Raw genomic sequence first — 14,735 nt, 5'->3', positions numbered from 1 at the left:
TGTAAATGCTGTTGCATCCTAGCAACGGCAATATTTTGATTATATAGATATAGATATGAATACAAATATATATGTATGTGTATCTATGCATAGACGTTATCGTTTATGTGTGGATATGCATGAATATTCTCAAATATGCATAATATTTTAAACCTGTGTTTGATAAAGCATGACAAAAGCAGAATTTTTTTCTGTACTGAGCTGTGCTTTCTGTGATTAGCATTTTAATTTGTATTATTTTGTATTATTATTATATTATTATTATTTTATTTTAATTTTTTGCTTGCTACCACTTGAATAATTTGTTCCCTCGGACTACTGCTAGGGTTGACTGCTAGGGTTGACTATCCAAGTTAGTTTGATGCTGTATTTGCAGAGGTCTTTTAATTTTATGTTCATCATTGATTGCTTAGTTCTTTTTATTATTATTTTTTATTTTGCATCAATGATTTTAGACAATTGGTCCTCATATTGATGCCTCCTTTGAGGTGCACCTTAGTCTTGCCTTACAAGACAAAAGATTTCTAAAATAACTTCCTGTCTTACATGCAGTACTGTTCTATTTATATGGGTCCAGAAACATTTTATAACATTGATACCCTTTATTCTGCACTTTTAATGATTCTCATTGGTTTCAAGTGAAGATTTGATATGACATTACAACTTACAACTTACAATACGCCTAGTACCAAACTCCATAAAGGTTTGTCTTTTATTTCACCCCTTTTTGAATGACTCGTTGCATTTCAGTCCATTTTACTTCATAGTATAAGGAATGTCAATTTTAGGGTATGCTCTATGTTAGTGGTTCTCAAAGTGGGGTCTGGGGACCCCCAGGGGATCCCCAGCAAAAAGGGGAATACCGGGACTTAATTTTCACTCAAATCCGATACATATGGTAAGTAACACAATGACAGAATGTATGACTATTTTGGTCATGGGTTTCATACACTACTCTGTAAGGAAACAACTAAAAGCAAAAATCTTATCAGATGGGGAACCCTGCAACAAAATCTCATCAAATGGGGGTCCGTGGTCTAATTTGTGTCAGTTTTGGGGTCCTTGACATGAACAATTTTGAGAACCACTGGTCTATGTTCCTCACTGCAAATTAAACAAGATACATTTGCAAAACCGTCATAAACAATTCCAAATGTTGACCACATAAAGATACTTTCTGTGACTACTTGACCATTTACTCACTTGTCATTTTGGGTCAATTTCAGATCATTCCCATGACCATTAGGATCTTAACAATTCAATGGTGCTGAAGAGATGGTTTAACTCCTGCATTGTAAGCTCGATGAAGGGTCTGAGTCAATAATGTGTAACTTGAGCTCAATGTTGAACTTATATTTTCACAGATATCATATCACGTATGATATGAATTCATGAGACTGAAAATCTGAATTGAACACACAGAAGGCATCTTAGGTTAGTAACGTTCTGCAAGATAATGGTCCTTCTGTTTACACTCCCATCAACCCGTCCCCTCACTGTACTTTTGTGTTTGTTTGGTTTTGCCCGACAACTGTAATTATGAAAACGTCTCCATTTCTATGCTACTTTGGTAGCACTACAAATTTTTTAACAGTGTACATGTGTACATAATGCATAAATGTAAAGAATAAAGTTGGCAACAAAGGACTCATGTGGGTTAGAACTTGTCTGCTTTGTCAACAGTGAAGATCCAGACAGACGAATAAAGCAGCATCTGGGGCATCTGGGTAGTGTAGTGTCGAGGTAAAAGCACTCGCCTACCACCGTGAAGGCCCGGGGTCAATTCCCAGCAGCAGTACTTGTGGCTTAGTCAGATGTTCCTACAGACACAATTGTCCGGACTGCATAATCGGGCACGTCGGGCAAATGCCCGGTGGCCTGGCCTGCAAAAAAAAAAAAAAAAAATTGTTGGTGCCCTCCGTCAGGCCACTCACTGAACAGCAGGCCAGGTGCCGCCTACTGGTTTACTAGTGGTTTTATTACTTTATTCAGGGTTAAAGTGGGTGCATCTCATTGTAAAGTTGGACTTGGCCCAAATTGGGCTTCAAACGGCCCAAATTGGGCTTCAAACGGCCCAAATTGGGCTTCAAACGGCCCAAATCTGGCTTTAAACGGCCCAAATTGGGCTTCAAACGGCCCCAATTTTTCGCCGCCGCCCTTCGGACGCCAGCACGCACGTCTGCCCGTATCGGCCTGGCCTGCTTGGTATCTAATGCCCGGCCTGAATTAGAATCCCAGTCCGCCCCTGGCTGCACTAGCACCTCCTCTGGTCAGTCAGGGTGCCTGTTTGGGGGGGAGAGAAACTGGGGGGAATAGCGTGATCCTCCCACTCGCTACGTCCTGCTGATGAAACCCCTCGTCAGGTGAAAAGAAGCGGCTGGTGACTACACATGTATCTGAGGAAGCATGTGCTAGTCTATGGCTCTCGCCAGATTGGCAGAGGGGGTGGAGCAACGACCAGGAGAGCAAGGGGAATTGGCCAAGTACAATTGGGGAGAAAAAAGCAAGCATTAGCAACATCTATTAGTCTTTAGAAACTCCATGGAGAAATGTAGGTGGACTCATGCCTGACTCATGGCGACAAATGTGAATGACAAAATTGAGTGGATGAATCTAAAGTAGGGAGGTGTTTTTCACACAGAAGCCACCAGAATAGCAGAAAACTGACACTCCAAAAGCTGCAGTCTCATTGAAGTCTATTTAATCTCGGGAGAATCTTAGCATTGTTAAACATACAGGGACTGAAAGATCCTTATCCCCAGCCTGATGCAAAACCCTTTGTGCCGCAGCCGCAGTCATTCATTTTAATTAGTACTCTACCATTTACATTCAGCGCACATACCCAGCAAGCTGATGTGACTCCTGATTATAATCTACCCTTTACATTCAGCGCACATACCCAGCAAGCTGATGTGACTCCTGATTATTTTTGGAGGTTCAGTTCAGACCAGGAAGAGGTGGTGAGCTGAGGTCACAGTGAAGCTTTTCTGAATCCTGCAGGTGTCAGAATGGACCAAACCCTGTGTGCTGTAGGTCCACCCCCCCCCCCCCCCCAAAAAATATCTAAAGGTTACACTCTGTACACAGATTTAATGGATAACCGTAATTCAATGAAAGAATTTATGTGTTGTGATTTTCATTGAAATATTTCACTAATATAATCTGAATATCTACAGGTAAGCCTCATCAGTAGCCTACTGTGCAAAAGGTAGACTGCTCTTTTTATCAGTCTTTTTTATTCAAGATTTTCACAGTATAGACAGATTTTATAGTACAGTAGTATAGTAGTTTATTTCTTTGATATATTTCTTTGAGATCTCACGTTAACGAGCATGAAACGAGTGGTCGTGGTGACACAGTAACCTTGAACTTTGACCACCAAAATCGAATCAGTTCATCCTTGAGTCCAAGTGACGTTTGAGGCAAATTCGAAGAAATTACATCAAGACATTCCCGAGATATCACGTTAACAAGCTTGAAAATGGCATTCGAGAGGTCACAGTGACATTGACCTTTGATAACCAAAATGGAATCAGTTCATCCTTGCGTCCAAGTCGATGTTTGAGCCAAATCAGAAGAAATTCCATCAAGCCGTTCTTGAGATATTGCGTTAACGAACTTGGGAATGGCGTTCGTGAGGTCACAGTGACCTTGAACTTTGACCACCAAAATGTAATCAGTTCATCCTTGAGGCCAAGTTAATATTTGAGGCAAATTTGATGAAATTCCGTCAAGGCATTCCTGAGATATGGCGTTAACAAGCTTGAGAATGGCATTGGAGAGGTCACAGTGACCTTGACCTTTGATCACCAAAATGTAATCTGTTCATCCGCCCAAGTCGACGTTTGAGCCAAATTGGAAGAAATTCCATGAAGCCGTTCTTGATATCGCTTTAACAAACCTGGGAATGGCATTCGTGAGGTCACAGTGACCTTGACCTTTGACCATGAAAATCTAATCAGTTCATCCTTGAGTCCAAGTCGATGTTTGAGGCAAATTTGATGAAACTCCGTCAAGGCATTCCTGAGATATCGCGTTAACAAGCTTGAAAATGGCGTTTGAGAGGTCACAGTGACCTTGGCCTTTGACCTTTGACCACCAAAATCTAATCAGCTCATGCTTGAGTCCAAGGCGATGTTTGAGGCAAATTTGATGAAATTCCATCAAGGCATTCCTGAGATATCGCGTTAACAAGCTTGAAAATGGCATTCGAGAGGTCACAGTGACCTTGGCCTTTGACCACCAAAATCTAATCAATTCATCCTAGAGTCCAAGTCGATGTTTGAGGCAAATTTGATGAAATTCCGTCAAGGCATTCCTGAGATATCGCGTTAACAAGCTTGAATGGCGCTCGAGAGGTCAGTGACCTTGACCTTTGACCACCAAAATCTAATCAGATCATCCTAGAGTCTAAGTAGATGTTTGAGGCAAATTTGATTAAATTCCGTCAAGGCGTTCCTCAGATATCGCGTGAACGAACATCGGACGGACGGACGGACGGACATACGTACGTACGTACGGACAACCCGGATCCATAATGCGTCCGGCCTGGCTATCGCCAGCTGAGGCATAAAAGGCAAATTTCTTAAAAAAGGAACTTTTATTTGAGAGAAATATATCAAACAAACACAATTTCAATGAGGTGAATGCGCCGATGCAGGCAGAGGCAGACACCGGCATTATTTCCCCCTTACAAACAGCAGCGGTAATAACAAGCGGTCCCAGTTGTCTGAACCACTACTAAAAGGCAGTAAATTGTTAATACCCCTCGTGACCTCTTTCTGCACGCTACTTCCTGATCTACGCTGAGATATAGCGAATCCGCTGTCAGTGTCACCATGGCAGCTGTGTCGTCACTGTTGTTATGGCGACGCCAGCAGTGCTGCATTTGCCAATACTCATCCACTCTCCCCTTCTCCATCCCCACATTGCCCCCCCCTCGTTCTCGCACTCAGATCCCTCCCTCTCTCCTGCCCTCCGTGTTTATAAAGCTCATCCCTATATGGCCCACAGTTTGAGAGAGCAGCTGCTGAGAGGCAGATGTTGTAAACAGCACAGTGAGTGTCTTTGTCAACACCGCCCTGTCTAAGCATACAGAGTGTCATACTGTAAACACTATTGTTCCCCACTCTCTCTGCAGTCTCATGTAAGGGCCGTCTGCAGAGAAAACATGGAAACCCGCGTTCAATTCCCGGCAGCGGTACTTCCGGCTTGGTCAGATGTTCCTACAGACACAATTGGCCGTGTCTGCGGGTGGGAAGTCGGAGGGGTACGAGTCTGGACACTGCACTAATGCCTCTTCTGGGGGGAGGGGAACTGGAGGGAAGAGCGTGATCCTCCTACTCGCTACCTCCTGCCAGTGAGACTCCTCGTTGTCAGGTGAAAAGAAGCGGCTGGCGACTGCACATGTATTGGAGGAAGCATGTGCTAGTCTACAGCTCTCCCCAGATCGGGAGAGGGGGTGGAGCAACGGCCGGGACAGGGAATTGGCCAAGTACAATTGAGGAGAAAAACAGGAGAGGGGGAGAGGGGGAGTCTGAAAAACACTTGATCAAAAGAGTGAAAACGTGACTCTCTCTCTCCACTCAGTTTTTCAGGAACTTGGCGATGAAGAAGCCTATAGTGTCGCTGTTGGCTCTGCTGTGGAGGGGGGCTGGCGGCTCTGTCTGTTCCCAGCTCAGCTCGGGACTGAACCTCTGGAGGAGACGCAGCTGCTCGGGTGACAGGCCGGCTCCCGGCATGCCTTCTGCCCCGATGTGAGGCTCCTGAGAAAGAGATGAACAAGGTTTGGGGTTGGTTTCTGTTTACTGCGTACGTGTAACGCGTGAGTGTGTCCCATAGACTGTACTGTAAGTGTGTCTACATGGCCCAGTGTGCCCAGGGTTACCTGAGGCTGAAGTGTGAGGGAGGGGAAGGTCTGCAGGGCCCAGGCTACCTGCTCCTCATTCTCTGATAGAGTCACTGTGCAGGTGCTGTACACTAGGACCCCTCCGCTCTTCAGCAGCCGCACTGCCTGCAAGCAAACACAAGCTCGATTTCAGGGCCCGCGGGCCGCATGCAGCCCCTGCCCTCGCTCCTCACTTAGTGCAGCCCTCAAGTCAATTAATGTTTTTGAATGCATGTCACATACCTGCCAACACTCCCAATTTCTGCAAGAGTATCGCTATTTTTTTAACCCTTTATCCCGCTGTGCTCTCGATTGGCAATTACTTCTGCCACAGAGTTGGCTGGAGGTTATCTTCTCACCCGTTTGTCTGTGTGTCTGTTTGTCAGCAGGACATCTCAAAAAGTTAAGAACGGATTCTTTGCAGAAAGGTTGGTCATGGGCCAAGGACTAACTCATCAACTTTCCACGCCCACTGGCCAAAAGGGGCCATGGCAATCAGGTCGTGGCCAATCACAAAAAGGCACTTAACTTCCACACGGATTCACGTAACACGATTAAACTTTGTAGATAGGTTGGTCATGGGCCAAGGACAACCTTATTAACTTTACACACCCACTGGTCAAAATGAGGCATGGCATTGGGCATAGCCAAAAAAGGCACCTAAGTTCCAAAGAGATTCACATAACATGCCTGGCGGGCGGGGATATGCACTCTACCGAGTGCCCTCTAGTTTCTCCTGAGAATCTCCTGATTTCATAGTGATACAAACCAAATGGCTGTATGAAACTAGAAGACCTAATGCATAGATTGGTAGCAACCATGTCATGCTAGTGTGGTGGGAAGGGTGCTAAATAATGCCCCAAAGTTAGTCCAAATTTTGGCAAGGGCCATTTTCAAAGGCGTCCCTTGACCTCTCACCTCAAGATATCTGAATGAGAATGGGTTCTATGGGTACCCCACGAGTCTCCCCTTTAGAGATATGGTAGCTTTTTTTTGGTAGGGTAGCCCAACCCTTACTAAATACATTTGAATTTTGAATATGAAAAATATTGGTATAATTTTTTTTTGGGTATAATAAACTTTTATTACCAGTATAGTTTGTTTGCACCACCACCCCCCCCCCCCCATATCAAATTAGTCACTATAATTGGGTAATTGGCCCTCTGGTAGAGAGGACTTTTGTGTGTGTGTGTGTGTGTGTGTGTGTGTGTGTGTGTGTGTGTGTGTGTGTGTGTGTGTGTGTGTGTGTGTGTGTGTGTGTGTCTGTGTGTGACACTCTATCATAAAAGTTACCCATCCCTGCTCTATTTACTCATTTATTTGGTGCATTTATACATCTACATACCCTTTATTCAAATTCCAAACAGCCTACATATGGTGTAGACATCATCTACCTAAAGGCAGTCTCCCCTCAGCCTACATACTGAGTAGCCTCAAGGAAATGCTGATGGACACTGATGGAGCACTATGTGTCACTGGGATAAATGATGTCCCCTGCACTGGACTCTAATCTCCCTGTATTAATCCATCTGCTAGCCATACTTAAAGCAAGTCCACCCTAAAACACATTTCACATGTGTTACACCCATCAACTCAGACAGCAAGTCCACCCTAACACACATTTCACATGTGTTACACCCATCAACTCAGATAGTTAAATCAACATTTACGTAAATGTGCAGCTCTCCCCCAAAGCTAAAGAGCACTACTACTGAAGTCAAGATGTGCTGAAGCAATGCTTTCTGGAGCTGCTTCTTTGACACCGAAAAGGAGACCAAATTTGGAAAATGTGAGGGGGGGAAATAATGATTATATATATATATATATATATATATATACACAGTATATATATATATATATATATATATATATATATATATATATATATATATATATATATATATATATATATATATATATATATATAATCGTTATTTTTCCCCCTCACATCATATGTATGTATGTGTATGTGTATATATATATATATATATATATATATATATATATATATATATATATGTGTGTGTGTGTGTGTGTGTGTGTGTGTGTGTGTGTGTGTGTGTAGTGGATCAAATCCACTTCACGACATCAAAGATTGGAGTCTCGTTTCTCAATTATAGCTTTGGGGGAGATTTGTACATTTTTGTAAGAGATTTGTAAATTTTGCTTTGGGGTGGATGCTGTCCATTAAAGCTCTGTAACCTGGAGCACAATAAAAGAACTGCCTCATGCCGCCACCTACTGTCCAAGATGAGTCACTATCAATGCAATGTGAGAAACACCACATACAGTCGTTTTAGCATAGAAAGGGAAAGAAAGGAAGTCATGCATGTATGTGTCTGTATGTATGCATGTGTTAAACATACAGCATGGAATAACTTGCGCTGCAGTGGCTGGTAAGAGCAGATCTCCTTGAGGCTACAGGTGACGGCCATGTTGGGTCTCTGTCCTAGGCAGCTGCAGGGAGCGTCCAGCAGAATGCGGTCAAAACTCTCGGTGAGGAAGGGAGGTCCTGCAGAGAGACAGGAGAGAGAGAGACAGAGATGCTAACTAATACTAATCGTTAATACTACTACTGAGCCCTGTGTTTATGCATAGCAGACAGACAGGAGCTGAGACTCTGTACCTTCAGTTTCCTGGGTCGGGTCGGTGCTCACAGCCTGAATGCTGTTGAAGCAATAGGCTTTGATACAGTGCAAATGCAACATTTGGGCGTTCTGACGAATGCGTTCTATCTTATTCCGGATCCTGTCCAAAGCCACTACCTCGCCCTGTGTGGGACAGAAAGAGGCAAAGTCATAAACAAGACACAATGACCATCGACGTCTTTTGCTCGATATGCTATAATGCACAATGCGGGTCTGTAATGAATGTGTCTTATCGTAATAAATCCTGATAATATCTACAGATGTTCAGTGTTCACTCCACTTTGAAGTTAGATGAAGCAAATACCTGTAACTAGCCAATTTCATTACATGCACTTCATGCATGTTGGTACGGTATGTCTAATAAGGAAACGACCTCACGGAGTACACAGCACAGACGAGATCAGGTCCCATACGCAATACAAACATTCACATCATTTCCTTTTCTAAGGAACTATGATCATATGCAGGTCATAATGCATCGTATGTTAGACGTGCATGTGTTACTGTTCACAAACTCTCTGGAAGTCATACCTGATCGCCCATGAGGGCAGCGATGTGGCAGGTCTTACCCCCAGGTGCAGCACACATGTCCAGGATGCGTTCTCCGGGTCGGGGCCCCAGCACATGTCCCACAACCACAGAGGGAAGGTTCTACAGAACATGAATCTCTTTATTTATCCAGTGGAATAAATGTCCAGAAGCAAAACACAACATAGCCACCCTAAGCTGCCTGCTGTGTGCATTTATGTTTTCTGGGGGTACATAAATTTACACCTGTGTTGGCTTTTCAAGGGGATATGGGTTGGGAGCCTTGTTTGATCAAACAAAAAGGTGAAATGTTGAGATTGTGGAACCGTCTATCTAATATGCCAGAGAGTAGAGTTGCAAAACAAGTGTTTAACTGGGATAAAGCACATAAGTATCCATGGTGTAATGATATCAATGATGTGTTCAGGGAAGCTGATCAGCAATTTATTTTCAGAAACAGTTTACGTTGTAGTGTTCGCTATATTAAACATAGGCTATTTCTTGATTATAAAGAAAAATGGGCCAATGACATCTGGCTCAAACCAAAACTTAGAACATATGTTCAAATAAAAAATATGTTCACTCCAGAACCCTATGTTACTTTACCCCTGGATAGATCCAGAAGATCTTTATGTGCCCAGTTGAGAACGGGTACCCTCCCTTTGGCTATTGAGGTTGGCAGGTTCAATTCTATTGCTGAGGAGGAGAGACTTTGTACTGTATGTGAATTAGGTGTTGTGGAAGATGAATTTCATTTTTTGTTTCATTGTACGCTATATGAGGAACCAAGATTATCTCTATTTCAGTTAATGCAAAATAAGAAACCGGAACTATTTTGGTCAGGAGATGATGCGAAGTTGGAATGGTTGTTCAGAGATGAAGTCTTCAGTTTGGCCAGGTTTATTGGGAGGGCTTGGAATCTCAGAATGGAGAAGCTGTTCATCTGAATATATAACTCTGTCTTGCTTATGTTTGAGCGTTTTGTAGCTTGTTTGTTGATTTGTTTGTATTGTTGAACTTGAATGATTTGTGTCTTGTAAGCCCAGACGGGCTGGGCACCTTGAATATGGTGCATGACACAGAAATAAAAAATGTATCTTATCTTATCATAGCCGACTGAGACACGGTACATTAGGGGTGGGGGGATCAATACAGCATAGTATTGCGATATTTTGTGTAGCAATATATCATATCGCACGAATGCCAAGTACTGCAATATTTAATTATATATATTGTCAAGTGCAATATTTATGACAGGTTTTTATGACAGTGTTGGTCAGTCTGTCTGCTTGACAATCCCATTTTCCTGCAATAAAAATGATTGAAGTGAGATGAACAAATGTATCTTATTAGATAAAACTGATGTTGAAAAGTTTTTTCCTTTGGGGACATAATTTCTAATTTGCATTTGATTTTTTTTGATAAATCGCAATATATGACAAAAACAAAACAATTTATCGCAATAATATTGTATTGTGACTTACGTATCGTGATAATACCATGTCGTGGGGAATCTGGTGATTGATCCCCACCCCTACTGTACATACTGTGCAAGTAGACAGTGGCCCGGTATATCAGCAAACCTAATAGACATTAGACAGTAGACTCTACTGAGTAGTAGAGTATAATCACTCTAATAGACATTCAATAATCAGCTGCCTGCTGTGTGCATTCAGGCAGAATGCTACAGAGTTTTGATGCAGTTGCAGAAGTGTAGTTAATGTCCAGTAGTTCACTGGACAAGCGTTCCATGTGGTAGTTATATGGAATAGGATGAAATAGAAGAAATACATTGTAATAAATGATAATGCTCTGTTGCCCAGATTCAATGTATCTTAACCATAATGTGTCTAAAGCACAGGCAAAAGTGCATAACTGTTTTCCAGACAAGCCTGAAAAGATCTTGAACAGTGTGCCTAGGATGGGACATCTTTAAGTTCACCATTTTTGATACTATGGTACTTCTCTGTTTCCCATCACACAAGGAGACAAACGATCGTCTGTCTTAAGCGTGCAAAATTTCTTGGGCTACTTGAATGTTAAGAGGATGAGTTGATGTCATCTGAATTCAAAAATATTCTACAGCCACTGTATCAATTCTTAGACTTAATTATATGGTTGAAACGTGGCTATTACAGCCACAATATGTCAACACCAGCTCTGCAGTTGAAGAGTTTCATCCCAAAATAAGATACACGCCATTCAAAACAGTGACACCTACTCTGACAAAAAGATTGTTGGTTACTACATCTAAAAGAAAGTGAAATTAATGAACATTTGATTTAATGAGTTTTCAGGACTCAAAGCAATAGAAAGTAGAAGATTTGAAAGCGTACAAAGACTTCATCTATAGGTATGGAGTAATAGTAGTTTCTTCAAAATTATGAAAGGAAATGCCATTTTAATACGTTGGCACAGAAGCACAGATCATAATGACTTTCATGTTGTTTCAAATGCTCTAAAGCAATGGTTCCCAACCTTTTTTTGTCTTATGTACCCCTTGAGCTGTTTTGCTATGCCAATAGCACCCCCTCACTCATGCATGTTGACGATTCTCCTAAATTTGTTCTAGTATTAAACTCATACCGTATTAAACTTTTAGTATCTAACACAACTGATTATTAAATGAAAATAATTTGAATGATTCCCCTTTAATACAAAGATATTTAGCCTACCTATTTATTTATGAGTAACAAGATACAGTATATACTGTATAGACTATTCGGACTCACCCACTATAGCAGTTTCAAGTTCAACTCCTTTTCATCAGTCACTTGAACAATTTGTCTTTGATAAGCTTTGAGAGTTCTGGGGCAATGCAACAGCAACTGGACGTTTGAGCCATTTGTCCATGTTTGCTAGCTACCGTAGTTGGTTTACCTGCAGGAACGCCAGGCTGGGCAGAACTCCATCGAAAGAAGGACTTTGGTAAAGTGGTTCTACCATACGGACACCAATACCTCTGGATGAACAGAAGACAAGACAGTCAACCAATATGGTTGTCTCCTTTTGGGATTTCAGAGCACATGATTGATTACCATGATACATGCAGTCTAATTATTACATTTACAATTACTCCCATATTTATAACAGTGACTAGGGTCTACCTACTTGGCGGGTTCACCTGAGCAGAAAATGCTGGAGCGGTCCATTTCAGCAACTCCATTTCCCAGAAACACTCTCTTCCCCTCAAAGTTCTTGGCTCCCCGGGTGCACTTGCCCTCCAAGTCAGAGAAGACAGACACCACATCTCCAGACTTCATGACTGAGAACAAATGCATCGCAGGCAGATTTCAAGTCAAACAGCCGCACCCTCACTTCCAGGCTTGTCTATCAGAATGAATTAGAAGCTGCAGAATGAACACATGTGATGTTAATAGATAACATAGAAAAGTAAATTACTTAAGAAAGTCCATTAATGGATAAGAAATTTTACATAAATTAAGGCTTATCTGGTGCGTCGATTTCAAATTAATTCAAGAAACACACACTCGCAGATTTGCCTCTTTTTTGTTGTTGCTTCTAGATAACTTTAAAAAAATAGCACTTTGACAAGAATTCAAGACACAACATGGTTCTATAGATAGTGTTGCTGGAAAATAGGAAAATATATTATTTTTATTTGATTTTGATGTGTGTCTTCTTACACTTGGGGCTGCTGACGATCCCTGGGGCAAAGACATGAGCCCCTCTCAGGACAGCGCTGCCACACTGGGCGCCCACCACCACCTCCGAGCTGAGCTGGGTCACAGGTCTGCGAGTGGAGGGCAGAGGCCAGCCAGTCACACGCACATGCAAAAGCACCACTATACACTATAATGGCTCTCCCTCACACAAACACCCCCACAGCTGTGGCTTGTATTTGAATTGTTGAATGAGTATCAAAAAAGTAACTGAATGAACACCCAAAGAGGTGCAAACTATTTGGCACTGATGAACTTTAGAACAGTCACACACTCCTCCATACAGTCGCTGTGACTTTATTTCATACACTAACATTTCAGCTTTATCAGGGTGTGAAAAGTGAATGTCACGCCAACCATGTGACTAGGGCTGCAACTAACAATTATTTTCATTATTGATTAATCTGTCGATTATGTTCTCAATTAATCAATTAGTTGTTTGGTCTATAAAATGTCAGAAAATGGTGAAAAATTACATTCAGTGTTTCCCAAACCCCAAGATGACATCCTCTAATCTCTTGTTTTGTCTACAACTTAAAAGATATTCAGTTTACTGTCATAGAAGAGTCAAGAAAGAAGCTGGAATCAGAGAATTTTGACTTTTTTTCCTTTAAAAATTACTCAAAACGATTAATCGATTATCAAAATAGTTGTTGATTAATTTTCTGTCGATAGATCGACTAATCGATTAGTCGTTGCAGCTCTATGTGTAACTACTTTTGTAACTCTATTGTGATGTTGAGCCCGTCTTTGAATGTCAGGAGAATCATCTATTTTGGTCATAACATAACATGAAATTACATGTGGTTTTTTGGCCTTGCATAACTCCAGCTCAGTGGAGGGACTGATACTGCTGATTTGGGGCTTTGTGTTTGTGTGATTCACATTTGGCTGACGTTGCTCTGGCATTCCTCGCATACCTTGGGCCAGTGACAGGAAGGAGCAGCACATCTGGAATGCACGGGTGAGAGAGAATCGGAATGGGAACCTCCTCTGCTGTCGGTGAGCCGCACATCTGCTGCTGCAATGAAAACAGCATTCTGAACATCGAGTCCAATCTAACCACCAATGTATAGCCACACCAACAACTTAAACTATACTTGTTTTCCCTCTCTCTGTTTCTATCTTCTAAGCAAAGGCTCACCCTTGTCAGCTCTTCCCCCAGCTTGTGCCTGATCTCTTCCAGGGGAGCGAGGTGAGTACTGGCCCGTACACAGGTGAATGTGGGCGGGTGAGATAGACACAGCAGTAGCCTCTGGAAGCGGCACTCTGCCTCCTGACGGCCCACTGCAGCTAACACCTGATCCAGGGCAGGACATGTCAAAAACGGTAAAATAGGAAAGCCACATGGTTTGATGTAGCTGGTGCTGAAAAAATTAATGGCCAAACCCATAAGTACACACAAAAACATAATGTGTGTTTGTGGCGTGTGTGCAGTTGTGTGACCAACCTCCTTGTTTAAGAAGACATTCTTGAGGTAATCACTGATTTCTGGCTTCAGAGAGATTCTTGGGAAAATTGACATTTCTTCTGTTCTTAACCAGACATTAAAAAAAATCGAATCAATAACACAAATCTAATTATGGATTACATACATGCTGAGTTGCAGTAGCTTGTACACTATAGGTAAACAAAGATGAGAGCCTAGTTTCCTTCTCTTTGTGTATACAGTAAATGCTTTGTGCAGTTGGTGGTCAGTGGTGGGGTGGTCACTCTACCACATTAGCTAGTACTATTTGGATCAAATGTAACAAACACGAGGTAACAAACACGAGGGGGCATCCGACCTATTATGAAACCTTCTTGGTCAGTGCCTCCTCCCAAAAGTTATTTCTAGTTTGTATAATGCATAGGTATAATGTAGCCTACTGTAACTACATATTAGTGTCCAGGACATATATTTTTGCGGTTCTGCAGCTCTTTCACTGAGACATTCTCTAAACAATCAAGCCTATTCTGTTACTTGTATCACTACTGGAGCAATATGGA

The 14,735-nt window shown here is 42.1% G+C and overlaps 1 protein-coding gene across 1 annotated transcript; it reads right to left on the bottom strand.

Annotated features, from left to right (window-relative positions):
• Positions 1-5,009: 5,009 nt before the first annotated feature.
• On the bottom strand, positions 5,010-14,025 carry nsun6 (NOP2/Sun RNA methyltransferase 6). Its single transcript, XM_083659259.1, has 10 exons — positions 13,891-14,025; positions 13,667-13,767; positions 12,711-12,817; positions 12,175-12,328; positions 11,944-12,025; positions 9,067-9,186; positions 8,514-8,658; positions 8,254-8,399; positions 5,888-6,013; positions 5,010-5,765 (listed from the first exon to the last, which is right to left on the bottom strand). The coding sequence occupies exons 2-10, from the start codon at positions 13,759-13,761 to the stop codon at positions 5,586-5,588; spliced, it is 1,155 nt and encodes a 384-aa protein (XP_083515385.1). The 5' UTR covers positions 13,762-13,767; positions 13,891-14,025; the 3' UTR covers positions 5,010-5,585.
• Positions 14,026-14,735: the final 710 nt, after the last annotated feature.

Source organism: Poromitra crassiceps, assembly GCF_964638095.1.
Source record: "Poromitra crassiceps genome assembly, chromosome: 2".
NCBI lineage: Eukaryota > Metazoa > Chordata > Actinopteri > Beryciformes > Melamphaidae > Poromitra > Poromitra crassiceps.
Note: the sequence above shows the minus strand (reverse complement) of the source record. Positions and strands in the feature narration are given on the sequence as shown.